Genomic DNA, 20,198 nt, shown 5'->3' with positions numbered 1-20,198 from the left:
ACCGAGTAAGAGCTCGCTCCCTGTCAAGGATTAGTATGCTTGTCAGAATAAAACCTGTAATAAGCTAGGAACAAGTCATGCATATAGTGCAGGAATGCCTCTTTGTTCCACTATCTTGGGGCAAGTCGCCAATATTAATGCGCTTAACTTTGTAGCTTGAACTTGCATTTGGAGATGTCTCCTCACAACTTCAAATGGATAAGTGGCAGCTTCAGCACAAGTGCCAGCAATAGCCCCATAGAGCAACGTTCTCATGGGACCCAACTCCATTTGTTCAGGTGAGCAAAGTATGGTAGCAGTAATCCCAGCAGCAGCTCCAGCAAGGAACCTTTCAAAATTTGTGGTTTCCTCATTCCTAGACACTTTGAGTAGCTGCTTTCTATATGTGTCATAAGCATAGAAGTTTACTGCTTTGAATGGAGCTGTTCGAAGAATGTTGACAAAGTTTCCCTTCCAGAAACCTTTCAAGCCTTGATTAGCTGCAATTGTCTTGATGAGCTCACATAGATTCTTCTTCTCCCCAAGTACTATATATTCCAGCTTAAGTCTCTCAAGCAGAGCAACAATAGTTCTTGAAACCGCTGCAGCTATGGCTCTACACCATAGATGCTTTGTGGTGCTCAATGCACCATGTGATTGAAGTTGAACTCGTATTCGGAAGAAAATAAATCATGTTAGAAGGCAAATAATATATTGTATAACTAACATTCAAATTTTTGTATAACGTAAGGCTGAACATGACGTATTTTGGTAAGAACAATCAAGAAACCAAGAGTTGCTGCCATAGTTCAGGTGAGTTGTGATTGAATCAACTAGTGCTACCATAGGTATTTGGTGTTGAGATAACTTGACAAAGTTGAACTCGTAATCAGAAAATTATAAATGCAGAAGACAAATAAAATATGCATGGTATACCTAACAGTCACATGGCTGAAAAAAAAAGCTAGGGCTACTGTCGTAGTTCAGTTCAGAGCACCAAACATAGTATGACTTTGGCTCAACTAGTGCTATCATAAGCTATTTGGAGATGGAGGTATTGGCAACAAATAGCTCTAAGCTTGAGCACTAAGAATATTCAAATGGGGGCTACTGTCGTAGTTCAGTTCAGAGCACCAAACATAGTATGACTTTGGCTCAACTAGTGCTATCATAAGCTATTTGGAGATGGAGGTATTGGCTACAAATAGCTCTAAGCTTGAGCACTAAGAATATTCAAATGGGGACAAATTCAAGAGAGTTAAACTGATTGTGAAGAGAACTAACACGACTTGGGGGACGTAGAAGACACAAGAAATTAAACCAAATACATGGAATCAATACTAATTTGCATATGTTTCAACTCTAACGATCTTAGTGGTTTCGAACCACAAACTCTTGGGATATAAATGTGCCACATTTTGATCCCAAGCGCTTTGCCTTTTAAGCTAACGATCCATTTAAAAATCACTATTTAAATCACATAACCAATTCCAAGAATTTAATATCATGGTGAATTATCGAAACACATGCATACGGGCTGCCATGAACAAGCTTTTCAAAGAATTTCAGAAGACCAAGCAACAACATTTTCCACTCATTTCTTGGAAATTTAAAACAAATAAGCTTTTAAAATTATGCACTGTTAATAAAAAGAAAATTCAAGGTAGCAGTAGTTTCACCAAAAACTCCATGAGCAGCATTGTTAATAAATATAATAGTAAGAAATCAAACAGCAGCATCATTAAACTACACCAAGTTGTAAACAAATAATTTAAAATCACTCATTGATAATCATATTTTCCTTTTGAATATGAAACCATCCAATTGGTGTCGCATTATTCCCAGAAACAAGCATCAGAAAAATTGATATCATAAATTCATTACAGGTATACTAAAACCCACCAATTATTAACAATTTCTAAATTTATAGACCCTAACTTACAAATTCAAATTAATTCACACATTTACAAATTAGTTGTACCTGAACTATTAACCAAATATCAATGAGCATCAACAAGCAGCACCAATAAAGAGCAAAAAATAGAGAATGTAGAAAATAACATCTTGGTGACAGAGAGAGATCGAGAGCACGAAATTACTTAATAAAGAGGTTTCTCTTTTCCGTAACAAAATTGGGTCCTCTTTGTTGGAGAAAGAAGATGAATCGGAAAGAGAGAGAAGTTTGAGGGAAGGAGGGAAGGAGTAGAGAAGTGGGAGAGAGACATAGAGTACGACAATGTTGGGGAGAGAATTGGGGAAGAAATAGTTTAATTCATTTTTTGTTTTTTAGATATATTATTTTTGTAAAAAACAAAAAAAGAAAAAACGGAGAGTTTTAGTAATACACGTGGGCTTCAATTAGCGCTGGTGGATTTCACCAGCAGTAGCCGCTGGTGAACAAATTCAAACTCTAATCTTTTTACAATATATAAATAGTCTGGTTAACTAATAGCAATTGGTATCTTGCACCATATATTTGCTATTGACAGTAACGAAATCCATCAAACCAACATTGGATTAATAAGGCCACCCAAAAAAATCCCATAATGGTTGGATTGATTGCATTTTTTAACTTTCGTTATATGAAGGGGTTTGGTGATTATATGACACTATTGACTATTGTTATATAGTCAATACTATCCATTTACACCATTAAATTATGTTTCGACCAAATATAATCAAAACACTAAGTGGTGACGAAAGAGATGAATAACGTAGAAAAATAATAAGAAAAGTGATGGTGATCGAGAGAATGATGAGACTGTACATTTCGGTTGCTTACATATCCAAACTATCGATATGATCAAGTCTCAGAAACGTAGTTCTTTATGAAAAATAGTTTGGTATTTAAATGTGTAGAATAGAGACTTCTTGTAGATCAAGTATTCTTGTAGCTCAAAAAGTTGTAATTGAATATAACTCTCAACTGATAATTATCTCTTTGATAAGAAATGAATATGGACATAAATTAATGTACGTTAGTGGCAAGCCATGTGGCTAAGGTTCAGCCTTAGACACATGAGTTAATGAGCCTATACATTAATCCATGATATTGCAAATTGGGCTTTAGCCCTGTCAATTAAACGAATAAAATGGAGACCACTACTAATGAACGTTTGCCAATGTAGGTAAACAAATCCCACTAAAATTAGAAAGTTTTGGAAAATTGGAAATTTGTTTTTTTTTTTTGGGGAATTTTGACTTAACTCCCCAAAACTATGTAGCATTTTGACTAAACCCTCTATTTTAAAAATCATTTGAGTTTCTCTCTTCAAACCCCCCCCTTTTAGCAGGCGTTGGTAAAAATAACATTTTTTTTTGAAAAAAAACAAATAAAACAAATTAAGTTTGAAGTTTATTATTAGTTAGTATAAATACCCCAAAGACAGACGTTGGTATTTTACATATTGACCATTTTGCCCTTTCTGAAAAAAGAACATTTTTTTTTTTTTCGTTAAAACAAATTAAGTTTGAGGTTTACTATTAGTTAGTATAAACCCTCCAAACGTTAATATGATATTTGTATAAACCCCCCAATTTTTTAATTAACAGTAAACGAAAAAGAAGAAAAAGAAGAAGAAAGAGGTAATTAAGGAAGAAGATGAAACTGGTACCTCACCTTTAGTCCACCTGCCCGTCGCTTGCTCTATAGAAGTAGGACGTGGGTTCAACTCTAGATATAAGAGAAATAAGTTAGTTCGTGTGGGTGAAGTCTCTCATATCTCCGAACAAGACAAGCAAATCTACTGCTATGCAATTCTACTGTTTTCCCGATTGTAGAAACGGTAGAATCGGTAAATTGGCAGAACGAATGGGACTTGTTGTTGTGAGCCTTCGGCGATTGAGAATACCCTCTAAGAAAAAAACGAAACTTACCGGACTCAAAAACATACGTCCTTACTCAACTCTTAGCTAGTTAAGGAATGATGCTTTAAGCAAGCGCGAAAGCCGTTGCTTGTTGGAGAAGAGAAGATACTAAGACTGGACTCGTTTCTTGGGGCTGCAAGTAGTGGTGGGGTTGGGGCTGCCATTCGAATGCTAAGGGTGTCAAACTTCAAAGGGGAACACCAGAACTGATCCAAACGTGCTATGTGATTCTTGTTTTGGTTCTTCGAGTGACAATGCTAGAGTTTGGAGCTATCATCATGAATTGGAAATTGTCAAGGTTGTTACTGATCAGGTGGCCATAGCTCTCTCCCATGTAGTATGAGTCTCAGTTGATGAGAGAGAGGCTGGTGGAGCAGAACCGAGCATTGCAACAGGCTAAGAAATATGCTTTGATGGTGAGTCAGGCAAGGAACGCCTTTCAAAAAGTGATGAGCAAGGGGATGAGGAGGCCAACACATTCGATATCAGGATTGCTTTCAATGATACAACAAGAGAGTTTGGGCAACAAACATCAGATTGTCGTGGATACAATGGTGAAGACAAGCAATGTCCTCTCGACTTTGATAAATGATGTAATGGAGATATTTATGAAGGATTCATGGAAGTTTCCATTAGAGATGAGATCCTTCCGGCTTCATTCCATGATAAGGGATTGTGAGGGAGTAATATTCTCATCCAGGAATATCATACACGTGTCCAGCATAACAGAAATACCACACCAACCTCAAGACCTCGTCCTCCGAGCTGGCTACATAGCAATTCACCATATGCAAGTGGTATATTCAACTCGCTTCAGAGCGACTCGCATCATCAGCTCGCACACCCGATCTATGAGATCGCTCTAGAGTAACTCAACTCGCACATTTTCACGCAGAACGTTCCATCTACTGACATCATCCATCATCCAAATGCAATCATTACCAGAGCTATGCTTACACAATCCATTACCGCAAATTACGAACCACTGTAACCACTCCCCATCATTACAAAATTCCTACCAACACCATTCATACACTCCTCAATCTCAACCATACATTTGTGCTTGTCAGTACACGTATTGCGTGGATCTTCATGCTCAACAACTATAAATACCCCCTGCATGAACTACGTCAGACCTGATTCTACTCTCCCCTAGAAATGAGAGATAGATACGATATAGGCAGTTCGCTCAGAACGAACTCGGTCTTTCCAAACCCTTATCCCAATCTCCTCCACCTTAATCACAAATTGTAAAGCCCAAACTAAATAACACCTTTACAGGGATGTCGCTTGTCTTACAAAGTGCTTATGTGTTTCTAAGTGGTTTAGTTTTTCTATTTAAGTTGGGAATGCACTGCCTGATCGATTGATGGGTGATGAGAGAAGAGTTTTTTAGGTCATACTGCATATGGTTGGGAATCTGTTGAACGGGTGGGATCGAGCAGGGTCTGTAACTTTTGAACTTCCTTAGTGGGTGAAAGTGAAGGCATGAACGATCAAAGATGGGCAATTTCAGTTCATCTGATGGGTGTATTTATATAATGTTTAAAATTGGTATTGACAGTGGTTATTCCCGATTGGAGGGCGTGATTTCTTAATTACAGCTTGTTAGTAGGAAACACAACAGTGATGGAATTGAGGGTGGCCTAAGCTTCAGCATGTGCAAAAAAGCTTGTGCAGATGATGCAAGGGAATATTAGGGTTGTCCCGAATTCTCAAGGCCTTATGCAAAGCATGACCCTCTTCTTATGAAACTAGCATCAATTGGTGCTAGTTTCATTGAACCTGGAGGATTATCAGAAAACCCACACCCCAACTCTCTTCTTAGAGGCATTCCTTACCTCCTTCTTCTTCTTTACCTCTTTCTTCTTCTTCTTCTTCTTTTTCGTTTACTGTTAATTAAAAAATTGGGGGGTTTATGCAAATAGCATATTAACATTTGGGGGGTTTATACTAACTAATAGTAAACTTCAAACTTAATTTGTTTTAACGAAAAAAAAAATAAAAAAAAAATGTTCTTTTTTCAAAAAGGGCAAAATGGTTAATATATAAAATACCAACGTCTGTTATACACAAATTTGACGGAGTGGGGAGAGACTCAAATAATTTTTAAAATGGAGGGTTTAGTCAAAATACTACATAGTTTTGGAGGGTTAAGTCAAAATTCCCTTTTTTTTTTTCAAGATTGCGGCCCCAAGGACAATGTCCAATAATAGTTTCGCAATAAGTCAAAGACCAAACTGAATTTCAGCTCTAGGACAAAATCGGGCTGACGTCAACAATCTTCATTAATAATTTCAATTTTAGAACAAACTGGTTTGACATCATCATATGTAAATTTGTATTTACATATGACAATTTAAATTTACATAGTTTTTTTTACCTATATAAATTTAAATTTGCCTATGCAAATGTAAATTTACACAATATTTTACATATTTACATTTTGTATTTACATATGACAATCTACATTTACATGTGGAAATTTAAATTTATACAATATTTTTTGCAATTGAAGAAATCTGTAAAATTATATTTATATAGTTGTTTTAAATAAATTTAAATTTACATAGGTAAACTTAAATTTACATTGTTGACATCCGCACGTGTTTTTGTTCTAAATCCGTAATTCAAAATTCAGAGCTGACTTGGGGCAAAAGATATTGGAAAATTGGGCTCTCAGCCCAATTACTTGTTCACACACAACAATTTGGCGCATAATATGGGCCCTCGAAACCAATGTTTAAATAGCATTTTTTAGGGCGATTTTTGATGTGAAGTCATGTTTCCCCAACTCCGTTTTAGAAATATTTGGCAGTGCAAGTTTGCAAATCACAAAAACCGATTTTTAACCTAATTGGCTAATTTTAAGGGGATGTTTCTACTTCCATTCAAGAAATACTTATACCTGATTTTTACTGCAATCGATCATGACGGTCAAATAAAGTGACTCCGGGGCTGTGTTTCTTTTGAGTTTTTGTATCACCGCAACTTTTACGGGTAGCTTTTGTCACATTGGACCATAGTACAAAATATCCCGATATATCGCGATATTTGGGGATATCTATCTAGATTTCAGAGAAAGATATATAAATATCACGATATGTTTAGAGATATATATGACTGCAAATATTGGTGATATTTCGATGATATTTGTGATATTTGGAGATATTTTGTGATATTTGGAGATAATTGGCAATATTTTGTGCATATAACAATTTTATTTAATATTTACTATTATATTTCAAATAAATATAAATAATGTATCATGATATATCAAGAAATATCCACAATATCTACGATATTTGTCGATATTTTGAATATATCTACGATATTTTATGTGAAACAATGTCAAATATTTCTAAAGAGAGGAATATATCCACGATACATATCTAGAAATTGAATATCGATAAATACTCATATCCTGATATTTTGTACTATGCATTGGACTATAGCACACTGACATCCTCAAACACCTTGGACTTATATTAGAAATCAACACCAATTACTGAGATGTGGTTTGACAAAATATTCATCTTATTAATATATCAACTCCAATTAGAGCAACATAATATGACAAACCGATATTAGCTTTACGTGGAGTTGGGATGGGAAATAGGATACATTGAGCCACACCGACGTGATGGAGGTACAGAGGAGATTATAAATTTGATCATCAGTTTGCTAGGCTAGATTTCTTTGCCAAAATCAAGTTACAATTGGTGGTTCATTTAATCAATCAGAATCTAATATTCAGATTCAGGGATCCCCCATTTTTTAATGCGTTCGGAACCTTGCAGTTCGTCATTGCAGACCATCGACGATGACTGAGGGCTCATGCATTGCTAGAGAACAATTTACACTCTCGTCAGCATAGCCACGTAATATTGCATTCTTCTCGATGTTGCAATTATGTATACATTATTCAACAACTACTTAGTCGTCACTCGTCAGTGTCCATCTCACTGAATGGCAATGGAACTGTCTTCACTGCCCTATACGGCTATACTTAACAACATTGTTTAAGTGCTCATTCTCCACCCTGTTTGATTACAATGGATTATTGTCACAAGAATGTCACTCTGGCTAATACTCAAAAGAAAGAAATGAACTTTAAAAAAATTCACCTGTAAAAATTCCAATGTCCACGTCGAATTATTTCCAATGAAGCCATGAAAAAGTCAAGCACTCGATACTCAACTGTCCCCATATTAAAGCACCCAAACAAGTCTAAGAACAAAGTTGAAAGCCTACAATAACAAGTATTTTTTGTTCATCGTTTAGATATAGTAAATAAGTCGAGTTCTTAGGGAAAAACTCAAAATGGAAACATAGTAAATGCTCTTTAGATTAGATCATCTCTAAGCAAAGAATTCTTGGATTTTGTGTTCAGGACTCCCCAGTCTTTAACAAAATCCCAGTATAACTGTACACAATTGCAATTGAGGATGTAATAACCACCATAGCCTGCCCTCGGGCTGCATAGCAAACGTCAACCTTGCACCTGCTGCTAGCATAGTGGAAACATACTTCCCCATGTTAGCCAGATGATCGTTCTCACCATCTTCTTGCACACTTTGTACAGGAAAACAAACACGTAAAATGTTAGTCACCTATCGGCTAGAGGTTACTGAAGGCCCTAACTTACATACGAAGCAAAGTTGAATATTCTTTTAAACGTATAATGTGATTGCCCCGAACTGGCCAAGTTCCACAGTAGTTGATCACAAAATACAATTATAGGACTTGAAGCTTCATATTGGTGTGTCTTGAAGCTTCCGGCTAAGAAGTAACAGGCTGTAGACTCCATATGCCTCAGCAAAGGAATCTTTAAGAAAAAGGAAAACCGAAATCAAAATTGTATGTATCAAAAGATATGTACCACGTGAATATAATATTACATTTCACATCTCCTCTTGATGATATGAGTCAGTTTTGCGTTTAAAGTAATACTACTGGTTCATTTTTTCACACTAACATTTTAGTTAGGGTTAACTAATATTACCTCCTCTCCCACTAGATGGGAAATTAGGGTCTCTCCCCTAAATACACACAAAAAAAAGTCAAATTGGGTTGACTGTGTTTTTTTGTGTGTGTATATGGGGAGAGACCCTAATTTCCCATCTAGTGGGGGGGATCCTAATTGGCTCATCTAGTGTGGGGGTAATACTAGTTCACCCTTTTAGTTATGCCAAAAGATCGAGAATAGTAGAACTTGTATACATTAAAAGTAGCATAAGTTTTACCAAGTATCAACTTAATTGGCACAATGTTCTTTGAGGTTAAATGGAAGTTTATACTGCGTTGCACAATAAGGGTAGATTACCTGGCTGGTTAACTGATCAGCCATGAAAAAGTCCACCAACACTACCTGGAATATACAATTTTAGATGCATTAGGTTTGTTTGGCTATATGGCTTGTGTCAGCCACAGTCCAGGATATACAGCAGCCTGGAAAAAGAAAATTACCTTGTAAAATGGAGAACAAGTGATGTTACGGATAACCTGAAGGAAACAATAGCGAGTAGACCGATAAAAGATATTGAATGGGCAAATGAGCAATCCTATAGAGACCTGCAAATGGTTCAGGTATGTTAGCTTTTCAAGCCCTAGAAATTGCGTTAATCTGAAAAATGAATATGACATAAATTCAGTTATATCCTTTGTGCCTAATTATACTAAATTATAGGATACTAAGACAAAACTAAATTACCACAAGGAGAATCCCTGGACTGGCATCAACATGATGCGGCGCAATATGACTAGATCTCAAGATAAGGTGAATGACCATGGCTCCTACAACTGCTGTCATGAAGGAGGTGCATATTAAGAAAACATCCCTGTACAGAGAATTCAAATATGAAATTGTAGTTGATCCTGGTGCTCTTCCACATGAAGAGGTTGCATCCATATAAGAACAAGTGCAAGCTAAGCAAAGCAAACATGCTACAAAACAACAGGAAATGCTTATATTAACCATCTGAGAATCTTTATCGTATCCCTTTGTTAATATAATGTACTATTATCTGAAGGATCAACAAACAGGGTAATTTTCTCACATGCTAACTATACTAACATGCGAAAGTCGAAAAATAAATGTGAAGGTAATTAATAAGCTCAACCTGAATAGTCAGAGCCCCGAAGCGATGATGAATTCGAACGAGGAAATGATTCTCTACTGTCAGTTCTTAAGAGATGATTTTTTCGTCGACATTCATTTATAATTTGCTTGAGATCAAGCAAAATTTCAAGCTGTTTATTGAGAGTTTCACCTCTACTAAGAAATTCACTCTCTCACCCTATAGAAATGATTTACTTTGTTTAGTTCTTCATCCAATTTCTCAAAAAACTCCTTCACCTATATTTTAATTCACAAATAAACATAAACTTGGATCAGATTAAAAAATTTGAATACCAAAGGCCACTTCAATAAATACTATTCATATTCTTTTTACCTCATCTGCTTTTGAAAACAACTGACCAAGTTCAGTTTGATACATGTCCTCTTCATTTTCTCCAACAATTGTGCTATTCACCTGTCGTAACAAAGTGAACAAAATTAATAGTAAGCACATACACTAATACAATTCCTTTCCAAAACATCCAATCTCAAAGTGGCAATCGACTTATTATTTACCTTCTTAATCATCCAAAATTTCACACAAAATGTGTCTTATACAAAATTACATAAAAAATGTTGTAGATCACTAGAGTACATACATACATATACTACAAACGTTTTATAAATTTTATATCAGTTCAGTTACAAAATTTCTATAAACTAGCTACTGTGCACGTGGTATCCACATGAGATCCACAAACTTTTTTTTTTTTTTTTTAAACTTCTAAACGTTAAATTACTATTTTGCCCATAAAAAATTAAAAAATAATAATAAAATATGAAATTACTAAAATACTTCTACATCCACGCACATTCACTATTCCCTCGACCCCTCGTTTTTCTATATATTAAAGATTTACCAAGTACCCTTACTAATGCAAACACATTTTTTTTTTTTTTTCATTATTTCAAACTCTCGGACCCTTTTATTGGTGCACATTCACGATGGTTTCGTGAATAAAACGACAACCATTTTTCATGAAAAATATAAAATAAATATCATATTATAAGTAAAATTTTGGGGAAAAGAAATAAACCCTAGATCTAAAAACTAGCTATACACATTCAATTATATCTTCATATATAATCAAATTCAAACGAAAAGAAAGAAAAATCACCCGAAAAGAACTTACGATCTTGCGATGGAACAATTTCTTGCCAAAAACGCTTTATCGTCCTCTAGATCAGTTCGGGACTACCAATCGGCGAATACGAGGACGACGACGGCGAAGAAGATTGTTTTTGCATGGCTTTAGTTTCCTCTTTTTTTAATACTCATCTTCCCTTTTTCATCTCTACTAGTTTAACAACAAATTTTAAACCTACAAAATAAATCTAAAACTTGAGCAGCTCATAAATCCATGATTCATGCATGTCCATGCATAACTATCATGAAAATAAGATGGAAAAGTATAAACCAAGTACGTTATATATCGTTCTTTCAGAATGTAACTTACAGAGTTACAGAAGTAGAAAAATGAAAAATGAAAAAAAAAAAATGAAAGTGAAAAAGATGAAGCTGCGTAGCAGAATCTTAAATGAATGAAATAGAAATCAAGTGTTTCTTCAGGCCAATAATACCCACTGTCGAAGTGTTGCGGAAGAGCACTTTTGAACGGACCATTCCTATATTCCTCTGAATGCATCAATTACTCATTTGTATTGTTAAAGCTTCTCATTCAACATTCACATAACTGCAATGTCGGCAATTCAACTTGTCATAAAATCCAAATAATACTCGTGGTGTGCTTGTAAGCTTTCCTACTCAATTAACTAAGGTCAGCGATATTATTAATAATAGATTATATCAAACCATGTAGGCAATGCCACCTGAAGAAGGTGCTTTGCGCACAGTTTTTTGTACCTGAGAAGTATTCTTGAAGTCAAATGAAATCATACACAATCCGCTTAGGAACTTTCAGTCACACACACACACACAGCACAATTGACTAATTGATGTGGTTGCTACTTGATAGTATCACATATTCAAATACAGGATCACAATGGGAATGTATTACCTTTGCCTTAGTCTTCTGGCAAGAACTCACGAAGCATCTCCGCACCTTCGTAATTTGGTTCCTCTTTTGCAAGAAGCTCCTCTAACATAGACGTAGTTGGTGCAGTCACTGAAAAATCCCTCCCAACCATTTCGTTTAGAAATTGCGCTGCTTTAGGAATATCTCTTTCCTTGAGAAATCCTTGAATAATGATATTATATGTGAGAACGTCTGGAGCAATACCCTTTTCATCCATCTCTATAAACAAACTTTGAGCCTCATCTAGCTGTTGGAGTTATCCCTCACATGAGGAGAGAAACTGGAGCGGATTGAAGAACGGGCAAATTCAAAGCGTCGCAGTCGAGAAGTCAAGGCCAGATGAGGGATGGCGATGAAAGCGCCAGCCGAAGAACATAACATAGAGGCGACCCGCTCAAAGTGAAAATGGCCAGCGCTTCGGCTTCAGTCTTGGTAGCGACTTCGCTCGTGTCTATTTTTCGTGGGCTTGCTACAGTATCCGCGAAATTTGGTTTTTGGAGATAAAACCAAAAATCAAGGTTTTGGAAAACCTAACCAACAAAACCAAAACAAGTCAGAAGGATTGGAATCGGACTAAAGCAAAAGAGATAACCTTTCTGAGAGACACAACCCTCAGAAAGAGATAAGAGTGATCTAGTAAGGTGAGAGGCCGAAAAGGAGAGATTGTAATCTTCCTTCCCATTTTATTAAGAACTGGCTCTTGTGGAAGTAGGCATCATTGGCGAACCACGGTAAATCTTTGTGTTGTGGTTTTGGTTTTTATCGCTTTTACATTATTATCCATTGTTAATAGTTGTTTAGCGAGTTGGGCATGTTAGTATAGGTTGTAGTTGATATTTAGATTTTGTCGGGAGTTGAATTGTGTTCATACAAGTTATCGCGTGTAGTGGGGAACCGATTGGTATTGGTGTAATCCCCAACAAGTGGTATCGAGCCTTGGTTAGAATAGCTTTAGGGTGTTATCGAATCTTTGTCGAAGGTGTTTGTGACGAAATTCCCGAGAGAAGATTTGAGGTTAAATAACTTGTAGAGATGGACCATTCCGTGAACACTTCATTATGATGAGTCCGAATAGGAAGAACTACACCATCCGGAAAGCCAAGATGGAAGACTTGCTATATCTTGCAAGGACTTGGCACTTCCCATTGAGAATGAGGGAGTAAAACCGTAGAAAAAACCGATGAGGCCGAGTGGAAAAAGCTTGAGAAAAGCTATTGGGTACATTCGACAATGGATAGGCGGCGGTGTCTTTCACCATGTGGCCTAAGAGACTACAACCTTCGCCTATGGAAGAAACTTCGAAGACCTTTATGAGAGGAAGTCGGGTGGAAACAAAGTGCTAGTCGTTAAGAAGTTTGCGCATTAACCGAGAAGTACCAAGAAGGTTCTTCAATGTCCGAGCATCTTAATGAAGTACGAGAATATCATCAATCGGATGCATTTGATGAAGATCAATTTGGGAGACGAAGTTGAGGCTTTGTTTCTATTAGGCTCTCTACCCGAAAAGTTGGGAGACATTAGTTTTCTACATGGAGCGCCCAAGGATGGAATTGTTACCATGGAGATGGCTACCACGTCTTTGTTGAATGAGGAGACTAGAAGGAGTGCAAGAAGCGGCTCTTCTAACTTTCGGAGGTCCTTTTCACGAGAAACGGGGGGAGAGGTCGAAGCGAGAAAACCATCTCGTTCTAGAGGTGATGATGTAAGTAAATCTAGGGGTGAAGCTAGAACTCCTAAGGCGGAGAGGCAATGTTACTATTGTGCCACCAAAGGCCACTCCGGATATGAGTCACGAGAATTAATCGAAGAGGGATGAGAAGAATAAGCGTGTACATGAAGACATGGTGCGAGAGGAACGGAAACACGGCAGAGATACTACCGCACTAGTCGGCGACCCAAGTGGGAATTGTGTCGTGTGGTGTGTGGCCGTCTTTTAGTACCTCATGTCGGGATACTGAGTGGGTGATAGATCTGGGGAGCATCCTATCACGTCCCACATCGAGGGGGATTCTTCACTACCTACAACCGTGGTGAATATGGTGAAGTGAGGATGGGTAACGATGGAGTCTCAAGATTATAGGCATTGGAGATGTTCATGTAGAAACCAATGTCGGCTACACCTTGACACTCAAGGATGTAAGACATGTCCCCGACATACGGTTAAGCCTAATTTCGCTGGGAAATTAGATGACGATGGCTTTGTAAACTCGTTTGGTAACGGGTATGGAACCGAAAGCGAGAGGTTCCATTGTAGCATTTGAGGAAAGAAAACTTGCTCTCTTTACAAAACACAAGGCTAGTTTGTGTAAAAGGTTTAGCGAATCGCGTAAGAAGAAGCTTCATCCGAATCGGGGGCAAGAGATCGCGGTCACATCGGGCATAAAAGGGATGGAAGTTCTTGCTAAGCAAAAGGCCATGCCAGACATTAAAGGTACACATTTAAGTACATGTACTCATTGTTTGGTAGGAAAGCAACACAGGGTGTCTTTCCAAAGATTCCCGTCTCACAGAAAGGACACTGTCCTTGAACTAGTTTTACGGACTTATGTGGTCCTATGAGAGTGAAGTCCCACCAGGGAGCTTCGTACTTCTTGACATTCATTGATGATGCGTCAAGAAAGATATGGGCCTATAGTCTGAAGACCAAGGATGAAGTACTTGGCGTGTTTGAGAAATTCCACAGCATGGTTGGGAAGTTGTTGAAGTGTATTCGCCGGATAATGGGGGTGAGTACATTGGGCCATTTGAAGAGTATTGCCGAGTCATGGGATTCGCCATGAGCGCACCGTTCCCAAGACACCGCAAATGAATGGAATAGGAATAGAGAATGAACCGTACCATTGTAGAGAGGATAAGATGCATGCTATCTCACTCTAAGCTACCTAGAATTTTGGGTAGAAGCACGCGCGCATACCGTGCATGTGATCAACCTGTCACCAGCAAAGCCTCTGAATAGTGATTATCCAGAGAGAGTATGGTCAGGCAGAGATGTTGATTATGGATACTTGAGGGTATTTGGGTGCAGGGCATTTGTGCATATTCCGAAGGATGAGAGATCCAAGCTTGATGACAAAGCCAAGCAGTGCATTTTTTTGGGTTATGGAGATGAAAAGTTTGGTTACAAACTCTATGATCCGATTAACAAGAAGGTAATCGAGGTCGAGATGTTGTGTTCTTAGAAGACCAAACCATAGCAGACTTTGAGGAGGGTGAGAAGCTACTGGGCTTTCACCAATGATCTTGTTGATTGAACCGAAGTTCCTACCGTGGAACGTCGCGAAGGCATTGAGAGAATGAGAGAACCATGAGTTTGAAGCTCATGATGAGAATCCTATTGCTCATGATGGGATAGAACCTATTGGAATAGAAGATGCAGATGAGATGCATGAACCACCACCGAGCAAACAGAAGTGCAACCTCACGAGGCACCGCCAGATGGGGCAAGGAGGTCCAGGAGAATAGCTTCAACCAGGTATCCACCACATACGTACGTGCTACTATCGGATGGTGGAGAACCTATGTACTATCAAGAGGCACTTGAAGGTACAGACAAAGAAAAGTGGTTGAAGGCCATGCATGACGAGATGGATTCTTTGCATAAGAATCACAATTTATGAAGTTAGTTGAGAAACCCACAGGGAGAAAAGTTCTCAAGAATAAGTGGATATACAAAGTCAAGCATGAGGAGAACAATCCTCACCCAAGGCACAAAGCTCGCCTTGTTGTGAAGGGATTCGGTCAAAGGAAAGGAATTGACTTTGATGAGATTTTCTCTCCTGTAGTGAAGATGACTTCTATCCGGGTGGTATTGGGTATGGCCAGCAAGTATGAACCTAGAGGTTGAAAGCGGCCTAGATGTTAAGACGACTTTTCTTCATGGAGACCTTGAAGAAGATGTCTACATGGACCATAATGAGAGAGGGTTTGAGGTCAAAGGCAAGGAGCACCTAGTATGCAAGCTGATAAAGAGCTTGTATGGGTTGAAGCAAGCACCGAGACGATGGTACATAAAGTTTGACTCCTTTATGGCAAAGCAAGGATACAAGAAGTCCGCTTCCGATCATTGTCGCGTTTGTTCGGAGATTTCGGATGGAGATTTCATCAGGCTATTGCTGTATGTGGATGATATGTTGATAGTTGGCCCAAACATCAACAAGATATCCAAGCTGAAGAAAGACTTGAGTAAGTCCTTTGAGATGAAGGATTTGGGTCAAGCAAAGCAGATACTTGGGATGCGGATCACTCGTGACAGAAAGAGTGGAAAGTTGTGGCTTTCTCAAGAAAGCTACATTGAGAAGGTGTTGAAGAGATTCAACATGGATCAAGCGAAGCCAGTCAGTTGTCCGCTTGGTGGCCAGTTCCGCATGACCAAAGAGATGTGTCCTAAGGGTGAGCATGAGCAGAGTCGGATGGAAAAGTTTCCTTATGCATCCGCGATTGGGCGGTTTGATGTATGCCATGGTGTGTACTAGACCGGATATTGCTTTTCGCCGTTGGGGTGGTAAGCGATTTCATCAAACGGGTAAAGAGCATTGGGAAGGTGTTAAGTGGATATTGAGATATCTCAAAGGCACTTCCAAATCATGTTTGTGCTTTGGTGGAAGTAAGCCCTTACTTGAAGGCTACACGGAACATGGCGGTGATGTTGACTCGATGAAGTCCACCTCCGGTTATCTGGTTACTTTTGCAGGGGGAGCAGTTTCTTGGCAATCTAAGTTGCAAAAGTGTGTTGCCCTCTCCACTACAGAAGCCGAGTATATTGCAGCCACTGAGTGTTGCAAAGAGTTGCTATGGATGAAGAGGTTCTTGACGAACTAAACTAAAAAAGCGTAAAGCAGTTTGTAGTTCTATGTGACAGTCAGAGCGCCATCCACTTGAGCAAGAATCCGAGTTTTCATTCTAGATCCAAGCACATACACGTGCGTTATCATTGGATTAGAGAAGTACTCGAAGACAAGCATTTGTGTATCGAGAAGATCCATACCGACAAGAACGGGTCGGATATGATGACCAAAGTCTTACCGAAGGTAAGTTTGATGTTTGTTGTGCTATTGCGGAATGGGCAAAAGACACTCCTCCTCGTTGATTTGGTAATTGCATGGAGGTAGCCCCCACAATTCGGGGGGAGATTGTTGAGTTATCCCTCACATGAGGAGAGAAACCGAGTCGACAAATTCAAATTCAGCGAAGTCGAGGCCGCCGCCGGATGAGGCGCCAGCCTTCGAGCTCCAGTAGAATATAGGCGACCAGTTCAAAGTGAAGCGCCCGTGCTCGGCTTCAGTCTTCTTCATCGAATATCAGAGTGCCAGCGCTCGCCAGTCTATTTTTCGTGGGCTTTGCTACGATTATCCATTGAAATTTGGTTTTTGGAGATAAAACCAAAAATCAAGGTTTTGGAAAACCTAACCAACAAAACCAAAACAAGTCAGAAGGATTGGAATCCAGACTAAAGCAAAGAGAGATAACCTTTACAGAGACACAACCCTGTAAAGAGATAAGAGTGATCTAGTAAGGTGAGAGACTGAAAAGGAGAGATTGTAATCTTCCTTCCCATTTTATTAAGAACTGGCTCTTGTGGAAGTAGGCATCATTGGCCGAACCACGGTAAATCTTTGTGTTGTGGTTTGCTTTTACTGCTTTACATTATTATCTGTTGTTAATAGTTGTTTAGCGAGTTGGGCATGTTAGTATAGGTTGTAGTTGATATTTAGATTTTGTCCGGAGTTGAATTGTGTTCATACAAGTTATCTGTGTAGTGGGGGAACCGATTGGTATTGGTGTAATCCCCAACACTAGCAACCGTCTCTTGCAAAAACCATTGATCAACGAGTTAAAGGTTATGGTGTCAGGTTGCACATTTTGGGTAGATAAGCTGCAAAAGAGCTCCTTTGCCTCGTCGAGTTTCCCTGCTCTACACATATTGTCGATAATGCTATTAAGAATCACAACATTGGCTTTCAATCCATTCTTCTCCATCTTATGAAATAGTTCCATAGCTTCTGAAAAACAATCATTAGCAAACAATCCGTTTATGAATGCACCATGTGAGATCACATTTGGACTGTTCCCACGAACTCGGGTATCCCTAAAAAGTTTCCGTGCATCCTCAACTCTCCCAACCATGCATAACCCAGCAATAACGGTGTTATATGTACAGTTGTCAGGCATCAAGCTCTTTGATCTTATATCTTCAAAAGTTGCATAGCCTCATCTACTCTCTTAACTTTGCAATAACCATTAATCAAAGTATTATATATAACAACATCAGGATGCTCACCTCTTTGCAACATCAACTCAAAAACCTTAAACGCGTCATCCATCCTCCCCTCTTTACAAAGAGCATCGACTAAAACATTATAAGTCACAACATCCGGCGTGACTTCACTCTTCAACATCTCATTAAACAAACTCACAGCTCCCATTCGCTTCCCAATACTACACAATCCTCTAATCAAAGAAGCATAAGTATATACACTCGCCGCAATCCCTCTACCAACCATTTCTTGAAACAAACTCATATTGCAATCCCTGTAATCAATTTGATCAATCTATATTTGAAACGAATCACTATTAAAAAAAAAGATACAAATGGGAAAAGGTATGTGTAAAGTATTGATTTATACCAATAGTGTAGAATTTAATGTAATGAAATAATAAGTAGGAGTATAAATGAACTGTACATGTCATATAAACAAAATTATGATGGTAGTACAATCTACAAAGACGGAGACTAGGACATGGATAGTGTAGTAACCTGGAATGAAGATTCGAATGACTGCGTGAAACAACAAACTTTAACTATTTGGAGAATCACACCACACAGCTTTTTCAAATAAAACGATTGGGTAATCTCTAACCATTTAACATTCAAAAGTAGTTTAAGAATGGGCAAGTTCCGAATTGTATTAGACACGAATGCAAAACTAAATTAGGTACCCATGAAATTTGAGTACATTAGAAGTTTAGAACAACACTATCAATATTTATATCACAAAAGACGTAAATTAGGTAGGTGGGGGACTTATAAAAACTCAATTTATGATTTCAGGAAATAAAATGTACGATTGCAAAATGGGCAAATGAATAAGTGGGCAAATAAGGCCTCACCGTTGCCAACACGTTTGGATTCCCATCATTGTTCTCTCCCATCCTTGAGCAAAACCTGATGGTGTGCAACACAACAAAATTGATAAAAACACGATAAAAAAACTACACCTGTACTATAACCAAGGCTGGTTTCTAAATAGAAAATCAAATTTTCATCTACTCAAAAGCATATTAACTAATCAAAGAAAATAAAAAGCAAACCTTTTCATGTATGACAACAATTCGTTCGGCAAGGCGAACGTGCAACTCTTATAGATCATACCTCTTCAAGCTACTGCCTCCAAAGTTCAATCGATCCAACATAAGCAGCGAGCACAAATTCAATTCCCCCAAGGAACTTATAGTTGATAATAGTTTTTATTTGTTTCTACTAATGGAGCATTTGACAACTGTCAGGATGCTCCTGTCGCCAGATAATGGAATTGTATTGTCCAATGCTCGGACGCAGCTCCTATCCAGGCTCACATCTCGAAAGTAGATCGACATGCTTCTTGAGACATCTGGTTTTTTGTTATTAGATTAATACTCAAAACACTTGGGATCCTAAACTGATACCTTGTGGGTAGCTTATGTTCAATGATACGGTACTAATCCATTATGATTTTATAGGGCTTAGTCTTATAGAATGATATGTTTCACTTGGAACTGTCAAAATCTTTGGTTAAGCGATGAAATTCGTTCTTAGGTTCTAATATTAAAATCAATATCTTCAAACTTTCCTTGTAATATATATATATATATCTATGAGGATTAATATTAATGGAATGACGTACTAAAAGATAAAAGATAAAATTGTTTTTATCATTTATATTAGCTTATTCCTCTTTAGTTTAGTTTAGAGTAAATATGACTCTTAAAATAAATTGATTTATGACTGTAGGATCATCCCAAAACTGCTTTCTCCCTGACCGCTCGATATAATATCATAAAAAATCAAGCTGCTTTATTATATACCTCTACCACATGTACTACCATTCCGTGTTGCAATAGTCAATCAGTATGGATTAGATTTATATAGCGTTGGATCAATCAGTATCTTTGAGTAGTAGTTTCCTAATTGGAATCAACTTAGATTAGATATATATATA

At 37.9% G+C, this 20,198-nt stretch overlaps 1 protein-coding gene and 2 pseudogenes across 5 annotated transcripts; 1 reads left to right on the top strand and 2 right to left on the bottom strand.

The window, feature by feature from the left end:
* Positions 1-75: 75 nt before the first annotated feature.
* On the bottom strand, positions 76-785 carry LOC147512996 (putative mitochondrial adenine nucleotide transporter BTL3 pseudogene; annotated as a pseudogene).
* Positions 786-3,790: 3,005 nt separating this feature from the next.
* On the top strand, positions 3,791-5,647 carry LOC147512995 (ethylene receptor 3 pseudogene; annotated as a pseudogene).
* Positions 5,648-7,365: 1,718 nt separating this feature from the next.
* On the bottom strand, positions 7,366-19,817 carry LOC147512994 (phosphate transporter PHO1-like). Of its 5 annotated transcripts, XM_086595976.1 has the most exons (13): positions 19,312-19,816; positions 19,111-19,165; positions 17,797-18,551; positions 11,986-12,246; positions 11,553-11,661; positions 11,101-11,289; positions 10,302-10,382; positions 9,969-10,204; positions 9,560-9,686; positions 9,316-9,420; positions 9,173-9,217; positions 7,974-8,674; positions 7,366-7,888 (listed from the first exon to the last, which is right to left on the bottom strand). In XM_086595976.1, the coding sequence occupies exons 9-12, from the start codon at positions 9,656-9,658 to the stop codon at positions 8,486-8,488; spliced, it is 438 nt and encodes a 145-aa protein (XP_086452102.1). In that variant the 5' UTR covers positions 9,659-9,686; positions 9,969-10,204; positions 10,302-10,382; positions 11,101-11,289; positions 11,553-11,661; positions 11,986-12,246; positions 17,797-18,551; positions 19,111-19,165; positions 19,312-19,816; the 3' UTR covers positions 7,366-7,888; positions 7,974-8,485. The 5 variants fall into 5 exon arrangements, with proteins under 5 accessions (XP_086452102.1, XP_086452100.1, XP_086452103.1 ...); XM_086595974.1 differs by lacking the exon at positions 9,969-10,204 and having other exon boundaries at positions 11,086-11,661; positions 17,797-18,531; positions 19,312-19,817; XM_086595977.1 differs by lacking the exons at positions 11,101-11,289; positions 11,553-11,661; positions 11,986-12,246; ... (1 more) ...; positions 19,111-19,165; positions 19,312-19,816 and adding an exon at positions 10,484-10,763 and having other exon boundaries at positions 10,145-10,204.
* Between the last annotated feature and the right edge of the window lie 381 nt (positions 19,818-20,198).

This window comes from Coptis chinensis, chromosome 3 (genome assembly GCF_015680905.1).
Source record: "Coptis chinensis isolate HL-2020 chromosome 3, ASM1568090v1, whole genome shotgun sequence".
NCBI lineage: Eukaryota > Viridiplantae > Streptophyta > Magnoliopsida > Ranunculales > Ranunculaceae > Coptis > Coptis chinensis.
Note: the sequence above shows the minus strand (reverse complement) of the source record. Positions and strands in the feature narration are given on the sequence as shown.

Coding starts and splice junctions, on each gene's coding strand:
- LOC147512994 (XM_086595973.1), bottom strand. CDS start 9,757: ATGGATGCAACCTCTTCATGTGGAAGAGCACCAGGATCAACTACAATT. Junction 9,421..9,559: donor GTCCAGGGATTCTCCTTGTG/GTAATTTAGTTT, acceptor AACCATTTGCAG/GTCTCTATAGGATTGCTCAT. Junction 9,218..9,315: donor CTTGTTCTCCATTTTACAAG/GTAATTTTCTTT, acceptor TGTATATTCCAG/GTAGTGTTGGTGGACTTTTT.